Raw genomic sequence first — 7,958 nt, forward strand, 5'->3', positions numbered from 1 at the left:
ATCCCGGGAGCTGATCCCGAATCCCGGGAGCTGATCCCGAATCCCGGGAGCTGATCCCGGCCCGCTCCAGGCGGCCTCTCCAGCGGGAAGGGGCAGCACAGGGGGTGCCCCCGGGGGTCCTTAATTAGTGCAATGACGTGGGGGAGCCTTTTCTCATGATGCCAACTGCCCTTAAATGTTGAATCCGGGTCTTTGTAAGCAATGTCTGTGTATTATGTGTATATATGAGGGACAAATTTTAAATTACTGCCTTTTGCCCTGTTTATTTTTCTGAGTAATTCCAGATGTACTTTAGTCTCTCTACTGTCAAAACTTTTATATTGTAAATCTGATGCTGGTGGCTTTTTGGTTATTTTGGTTTTCGGTTTGGTTTTTTTTTTTGTGGGGTTTTTTTTGGTTTTGTTTTTTTTTTTGTAAAAAAGCAACGAAAAAACACAAGAAAAAAAAGAAAAAGGAAAAACAAACAAAAAAAAGTCTGCATCTCTCTATGTTGTCAGTTTTAGGCTGTAAATTCCAACTATCAATAAAAGCTCAAAATTCACGTGCCAGTGGTGGGTTCCTCGTCCTGCAGGACACACAGAGCAGCAGCTCCGTGGGATGGATTTGGGGCATCACAGCTCCTGGAGAAGGTACCAAGGCACAGGGGCTGAGGTGACCCTGCTGCTGCCTCCGGAGCACCACGGGGCACATCCACAGGGCTCCTAAATCCCCCAGGGCTGGGGACTCCCCCCTGCCCTGGGCAGCTGTGCCAGGGCTGGGCAGCCCCTTCCAGAGGGGATTTCCCCAGTGCCCAACCTGAATTTCTCCTCTTTTCCTGGGAAGGTGGTTCTGCTGCAGGTCCTGAGCCCAGGCAGGGACCCAGCACAGCTGAGCCTTGGTGACACCGACAGGGGCTCGTCAGCCCAGTCCCTCAGAGAGGGGCAAATCCCACAATCCCAGGATCCCTGAGGTTGGAAAAGCCCTCCCAGCCCATGGATCCACCCCGGGCCCCATCCCCACCTTGTCCCCCAGCCCAGAGCACTGAGTGCCACGGCCAGGCCTTCCTGGGACACCTCCAGGGATGGGCACTCCAAACCTCCCTGGGCAGCCCCTGCCAAGGCCTCACCACCCTTTCCACCAACAAATTCCTCCTCAGCCCCAACCTGACCCTCCCCTGGCCCAGCTTGAGGCCGTTTCCCCTTGGCCTGTCCCTTGTTCCCTGGCAGCAGAGCCCGACCCCCCCCGGCTCCCCCCTCCTGTCAGGTCTGATTGGTGGCAGGAGGGACAGAGCGGATCCAGCACAGGACAAAGGTCCGTCCGTGTGTCCAGTGCTGTGCCAGGATCCCTCCCTGAGCTCTGTCCCAGGACACAGGACAGTGAGTCCCGAGGGCAGGAGCTCAGCCTGGATCCCGTGTCTGCCGTGGTGTTTTCCCAGTTCCGGAGGCTCAGAGGGACAAAAGGGCGTCTGTCATATTAATTTTTTTATTAAATTCCGTTAGTTTTCTCTTTATAGAATAACCTTTTCCTCTAGGCACAAATACAATACAAGGACTCTGCATGTTTGACACAATGTACAGAAACTTCAATAATCTACAACTGCTCAGGTAAGTTACAAACCTCCGTGTTACACCTGCACAGCCGGGCTGGGGCAGTGAACGGGGACTGTACAAGGGGCTCTGCACGGGGAAGGGGGGCTTTAAAAACAACACGGGGGGGGGGGGGGGCGGCGGGGGGGGTCCCGGGGGGGCAGCGGGGCCGGAGCCACCACACGGTGCCGGGTCGGGCTCCCCCCACGGCCCCCGGGCTGGGGCTGAACCCCCCAGTTCACACCAGTGCGGGGGGGGCTGCAGGAGCAGGGTCTGTACCGAGGGTCCCCCGTCACTGACACGGCAGCGAGTGGGGAGGGGCAGCGGGGGGGACACGGAGCTGCCCTCCGGGGGGCCGGGGGCTCCAGCCGAGCCCCCCAGGCAGAGCACAGAGGGGGGAACATGGGGGGCTTCGGGGCAGGGGAGAGCCCTGGGGTGGGGGGAGAAGAGCTCAGCGCGTGTGGTGCCCTCCTGGTGCTGCCCCCCCTTCACACAGGGGGTTGTGGGGGGTGACCTGTGCAAAGAGACCGGGTGGCACCTGCAGGGCCACTGTCCCTGTGCCAGCCTGTGCCAGCCCCGTCATCGCCGCCGCCCCGAGGGGACCCTCATCCTGGGGAGGGGACTGGGCCGGTCCCCCCCGACACGAGGGGCCAGAGGGGCACCCGGGAGGCTCCAGCATTTGGCACCTCCCACAGGGAACGTGCCCCCCCGGGACAGCCGGTCTGGCCGTGGAGGTAGAGACTGTCCCAGCCAGCACAGGGACCCCGGCACAGCCCGAGGGGGCTCCAGCCACGGCCACGGCCACATCCCCTCCGGGACACGGCGCCTGCAGCATCCCAGCATTCCCGATCCTGTGCTGGGAGCGCGGGGGCTCCGGGGCTGGGACACAGGATGGTCCCAGGGCTCCGCTGTGTCACCGCCGCCATCCCCCGCGCTGCACATCCCTGCACATCCCCGGGGACGGGGACGGGAGCGGAGCCCAGGACACGCTCCCGGTGGGAGGAGCAGGGCAGGTTCCGGGGGGCTCTGGCAGGACATGCAAGCGGTGGCAGGATGAGGGGGCAGCTCCTGCTCCTCCAGCAGTGTGGGGTGGGGGGCGCAGGGCCAGGACCCCCTGCCCGGGGCGCGGGATGGGGCTCGGGCACACGGAGGACACGGAGTCACGACAGGGCTCAGACAGGGCCGGGTGGGGCCGGGTCCCCCCGCCCGCTCCAACTCGAGGGATGCCTTAGGAATCCCTCCCTGCGCCGTCCTACCCCCGGGAACGGCCCCGCCCTGCCCGGGGCGGGCGGGAGGGAGGCCATCCCCTCCTCTCCTCAGTCCCAGGCTCAGGCAGAGCCTGGCGCTGCCTCTGCTCCCGGCTCGGGGCCGGCAGCCGTGCCTGGAATTGCGGCTCCGCGGGGCCGCTCACGCGTCCGACAGGCAGCTCTGGATGCGGTCGATCCACTGCTGGGCCAACTGCACGTCCTGGGCGCAGAAATTGTAAACTCGTTTTGTCGTCTTCAGCTGCGGGACGGGAGGGGAAGGGGGTGAGCGGGGCCGGGAGCTGAGCCAGGCAGGGCCCCTCAGCCCGCTCCGTCCTCCCACCATCCCGGGGCACTGCCTGGGCAACCTCCCCTGGGATCCGCACCCTGCCCGTGGCCTCAGGGGCCCAGTTAAGCTCAGCCTGGGTTATTCATCTCCACTTGAGCAGCGATGCTGCTCTCAGCCACTCCCACTGACCACAGCCCTATTCCCACCTGATTTTCTCATCCCCACCACCTTCCTGACGGCACCACAGCCGGAGCCCTGCCCAGTGTCCCCCAGGGCACACTCACATCAAAGAAGGCTTTCTCATCCACTGTCTTGGGGGCCCCCATGGTGGGGGTCCCCGGGGTGATGGACTCCACCTCGGCCAGGTCGATGACCCCTTTGCACTCCGTGTCCATCCGGCTGTCGTAGTACCGGAGCTGCGGGAGAGAGGATGCGCCTGTCAGGATTTGGGATGGGAGGGATGGATGGGATGGAGGGACAGGACAGACCCCGGGGCCCCCTCGCCCCCCCAGTACCTGATGTTTGGTTTTATCCAGCACGAACCAGCGAGGCTTCCACGGCTTCATGAAGGCGCCTTTCTTGTACAGGGAGCCCTCGTAGGACCTGCACGGTGGGAAGGAGCACCGGGAACAGAAATCAGGGACGGGAACCCACGGAGGGCCGTGCCCTGCAGCACTTCACGCCCCAGGGAGGGGTTCCCCCGGCCCCCCGAGCCCCCCCTGCCTGTTCTCGCTCTCGGAGGTCTGGAACTGGCTGTAGAGGGTGGAGGTGCTGCGGCGCCCGCCCGGTTTCCCGCTGGACGGGGTGGAGGTGCTGCTGGTGTCGCTGTCCAGGCTCAGGTTGAGGGTGGAGCCCACCCCGCCCTCCTGCAGGTACACGCCCAGCGAGCGCCGGTGGTGGGACAGCCCCGAGGACATCAGGAGGGAGCTGGGGGTCTGCAACAGAGGGAACGGCCTGACGGGGAGGGGGCCCTGACCCCCGGGAGCCCCAGTGTGGGGCTGAGCACCAGCATCCAAACCAGCACTCAGAACCAGAACCCAGCACTGAGTACCCAGCACCGAGACCCTTCCCTGGCTCTGGGGTTCGGGAGAAAACAGCCCTTTGCTCAGGGCACCTGTGGGTAAAGCCACTCCTGTTCTCCAGCCCATGCCAGAGCCCTGTCACAGCCCTGTCACAGTCCCATCACACCCTCCCAGTACAGCCCTGTCACAGCCCTGTCACAGTCCCATCACACCCCCCAGTACAGCCTCTGTCACACCCCTGTCACACCCCCACCTACCCTGCTGCCTTCCTGCCGTGTCTCAGTTCTCTGCGACGCTTTCACCCCGTCCCACGTCTCCTTCCAGCGCTCCTGGACGTGCCCCAGCTCCGTCTTCAGGTTGTGCAGCTCCTTTGGGGGATTCAGGATCAGCCCCATCGGGGACAAGATCCCTGGCACCGCTGTCCCCATCCCGGGGACCCACCCGATCCCAGCCCTGCCGGAGCCGTGTCCCTGTGTCCCCCCAGAGCCCCGACCTGCAGCAGTCTGGAGATGGCGTCGGGCTCCACGCGGCTCCGGTTGTCATAGCAGGGCCAGATGATCCTGCGCTTGCTCTGGGGGGCTCCGGTGTCCTGCCGGTCCGGCTCCTCCACCGGCTCCGGCTGCCCCTGCGTCAGCTCCCAGTCGTAGGAGGGGCCCTCGGACAGCGTCTCCTCCGTGTAGTAATCCCACACCTTCAGGTTGGAAATGTTGCTGTACGGCCTCAGCACCTGTGGGACGGGCAGGGTTGGGATCAGGAAGGACGTTCCCGGCCAGGCTGAGGGGACAATGTGTCTACATGGGGATTTGGGGTGTCCAGCCTGGAGAAGAGAAGGCTCCAGGGAGAGCTGAGAGCCCCTTGCAGGGCCTAAAGGGGCTCCAGGAGAGCTGGAGAGGGACTGGGGACAAGGCATGGAGGGACAGGACACAGGGAATGGCTTCCCACTGCCAGAGGGCAGGGAGAGATGGGATATTGGGAAGGAATTCCTGGCTGGGAGGGTGGGAGGCCCTGGCCCAGGTTGCCCAGAGAAGCTGTGGCTGCCCCTGGATCCCTGGAAGTGTCCAAGGGCAGGTTGGACGGGGCTTGGAGCAACCTGGGCTGGTGGAAGGTGTCCCTGCCCATGGCAGGGGTGGCACTGGATGGGCTTTAAGGTCCCTTCCCTGGTGGGCAAACACCAACTCCAGCCACTCCAGCAGGGAAGAGACCCCATCCAAGCCCCCCTGGCTGCCCCGGGACAGGAGCTCTCACCTCCCCATCCTCGGGCGCGAACATGTAGTTGAAGAAGACGGGAGTTTTCCTGTTGATCCGGTCGATGTAATCCCAGATGGATTTGTGGACCTGCTGGCTCTTCCTCTCACCCTTCTCCTCATACAGGAGCCCTGGGGGGCACAGGGGGTGAAAGGGGTGTTATTTGGGGTGGGGGTCTGGGTGCCCTCCCGTGGGCCCCGCACGGTGCCCTCACCCAGCTCGATCCGCTCGTAGTCCGAGTCCAGCAGGAATGTCCGGAATCGGTTGGAAATGTAGTGGTAGCTGAGGAACTTCAGGTAGTACTGGCTGAACTCGAACTCCATGGGGAACTGCAGGTGGATCTGTGGGGAGCGGCGAGGTGGGACCCCCGGGATCCCAAACCACACAGAGCCCCGGGCCCCTCCCACTGCCCCCGGAGTGCTCCCGATGTTCAGGGGTCCCGCTGGCACAGATCCCGGGGCTCACCTGGTGCACACAGTCCAGGAACTGGAGGAAGATGGGGGCGAAGCCGCTGCTCTGCCCCGCCAGGGTCTGGGCACCGCGGTGGCTGAAGCGGTGGCCGAAGGAAAGCCACTCCTTCTCCACCAGCAGCCGGAACCCCTCCAGCGTCCGGTAGTACCGGTCTGACAGGAGCTGCACCAGTGACACCACCTGTGGGGACAGGGACAGGGATGGGGACAGGGACAGGGGGCTCCAGGCACTGCTGAGGGGGGGTCACAGCCACCTCAGGCCCCGGTGGGCTCTCACCTGCGTGGTGATGTCCCAGCCGTCCTCCAGACTGACCAGCACGGACGAGCCCGTGTCCAGCAGCTCCACCACCAGCACCGAGATCTGCAGGATCTTGTGGATCTGCCAAGGGCAGGGCCAGGTGTTAGGAGGGTGCAGGGAACTCCTGTGCTGGGTGCTGGGGCACTGTCCCCTTCTCCCAAGCGAGGCCACGCTCGGGAGTCGCACGGGGCCACAACCCCACACTCGGACACGGCAGAGCCAGGAGACCCTCACTCCCTCCAGCAGCCACAGTGGGACCCCTCCCACAGCTCACACTGGGACCAGTCTCACCAGGCAGCTGCCACCTGGTGACCCCGGTCACTGCTGGCACTGCCTCGTCCCAGCCCTTCCAGAGGGGCGTTCCCTGGGGGTCCTGTCTGGCTTCCCCATCCAGCAGCTGCCCCAGACCTGCAGCACCCACATCCAGCACCACGGAGCAGAGCTCTGGATTGTTCCATCCCTGTCCCTCACACCAAGCCGTGCCCCCCACTCCATGTCCCAGGGATGCTCTGGGCAGGGACTGGGACCCCCGTCCTCGGGTGGCCAGGAGGGCAGAGCACAGGAGCCCACGGCCTGGGGCAAAGGGGGGGACAGGAGCCAGGGCTGACCTGGGACAGCCACTCGGACTCCTCGAGGGAGCGCAGGTAGGCCACGCTGGGGTCGCTGGAGGGGCAGCCAGGCACACAGGCCTTCATCAGCTTCTTGAAGCTGGCCTTGACCTGCCGCACGTCGAACACCTCGATGGGAACCACCTCCCAGTGCTGCAGCGGGTCCGGCTTCACCCCCTGTGGGAGCAGAGAGTCAGGATGGCCTGAGGGACACCCCCAGCAGAGCCACCACCACCCTCAGGATCATGGAATCACCGAGGTTGGAAAAGCCCTCTGAGATCACCAACTCCAACCCTCCCCCAGCACTGCCAAGGCCACCACTGACCCCTGTCCCCAAGTGCCACATCCACAGGGCTTGGAAATCCCTCCAGGGATGGGGACTCCATCCCTGCCCTGGGCAGCTGTGCCAGGGCTGGACAGCCCTTTCCATGGAGGAATTTTCCCAACATCCAACCTGACCCTCCCCTGGCCCAGCTTGAGGCCGTTTCCCCTTGGCCTGTCCCTTGTTCCCTGGCAGCAGAGCCCGACCCCCCCCAGCTCCCCCCTCCTGTCAGGGACTTGCAGAGCCACAAGGTCCCCCCTGAGCCTCCTTTGCTCCAGGATGAGCCCCCCCCAGCTCCCTCAGCCCCTCCTGCTGCTCCAGCCCCTTCCCAGCTCCCTTCCTTTCCCCAGCCCTGTTCCCCCGCGGGGCCGTGCCGGGGGTGGGGTCACCTTCAGCTGGGACTTGTCCCCGATGATGTAGAGGGAGGCTCGGTGCTGCCGCAGGAAGGCGGTCTCGGCGGGGGTCCCGTTGTGCTGGGCCCCCAGCAGGTCCTTCCCGGCCAGGCGGGACCCGATCTCCACGTTCAGGGCGTAGCTGCTCATGCGGCCGCTGGCCCGGATGCTGCCCCACTTCCCTGCGGGAGCCGCACGGACGGGTCGGGATGCGGGTCCGGGGGCTCACCCCCAGCCGGGGGGGCCGCAGGGCGAGCGGGGGGGCCGAGTGCTGCGCCCCCCCCAGCCCAGCCCTGGGAGCACATGCCGGGGACGTGCTGGGCTCCAGGTTTGCTTTGGCTCCTGCTCCCCGCTGGGTGCCGCGGGAATTCCTGCCCGCTGGATTCGGAGCCTGACCCCGGCCGCTCCGCTGTCCCATCACTGGCATCGCCAAACCGCGCTCTGGCATCGCCGGGACCCGCCACCTGCATCCCGACCCCGCCACCTGCATCCCGACCCCGCCA

At 65.0% G+C, this 7,958-nt stretch overlaps 1 protein-coding gene across 1 annotated transcript in view; it reads right to left on the reverse strand.

The window, feature by feature from the left end:
* Positions 1-1,444: 1,444 nt before the first annotated feature.
* SBF1 (SET binding factor 1) overlaps positions 1,445-7,958 on the reverse strand; it is a gene marked incomplete at its 5' end in the record, with an annotated part of 36,639 nt that continues 30,125 nt past the window's right edge. Inside the window, 12 exons of the mRNA XM_027702213.1 lie at positions 1,445-3,071; positions 3,383-3,514; positions 3,614-3,701; positions 3,822-4,033; positions 4,378-4,488; positions 4,614-4,847; positions 5,366-5,496; positions 5,580-5,706; positions 5,831-6,016; positions 6,113-6,214; positions 6,742-6,918; positions 7,453-7,637. Of these exons, the coding sequence (XP_027558014.1) occupies positions 2,973-3,071; positions 3,383-3,514; positions 3,614-3,701; positions 3,822-4,033; positions 4,378-4,488; positions 4,614-4,847; positions 5,366-5,496; positions 5,580-5,706; positions 5,831-6,016; positions 6,113-6,214; positions 6,742-6,918; positions 7,453-7,637 (1,784 nt within the window). The remainder of the gene's footprint in view (positions 3,072-3,382; positions 3,515-3,613; positions 3,702-3,821; positions 4,034-4,377; positions 4,489-4,613; positions 4,848-5,365; positions 5,497-5,579; positions 5,707-5,830; positions 6,017-6,112; positions 6,215-6,741; positions 6,919-7,452; positions 7,638-7,958) is intronic.

The sequence above is a fragment of the Neopelma chrysocephalum genome, unplaced genomic scaffold (genome assembly GCF_003984885.1).
Source record: "Neopelma chrysocephalum unplaced genomic scaffold, ASM398488v2 Primary Assembly neopelma1_181, whole genome shotgun sequence".
NCBI lineage: Eukaryota > Metazoa > Chordata > Aves > Passeriformes > Pipridae > Neopelma > Neopelma chrysocephalum.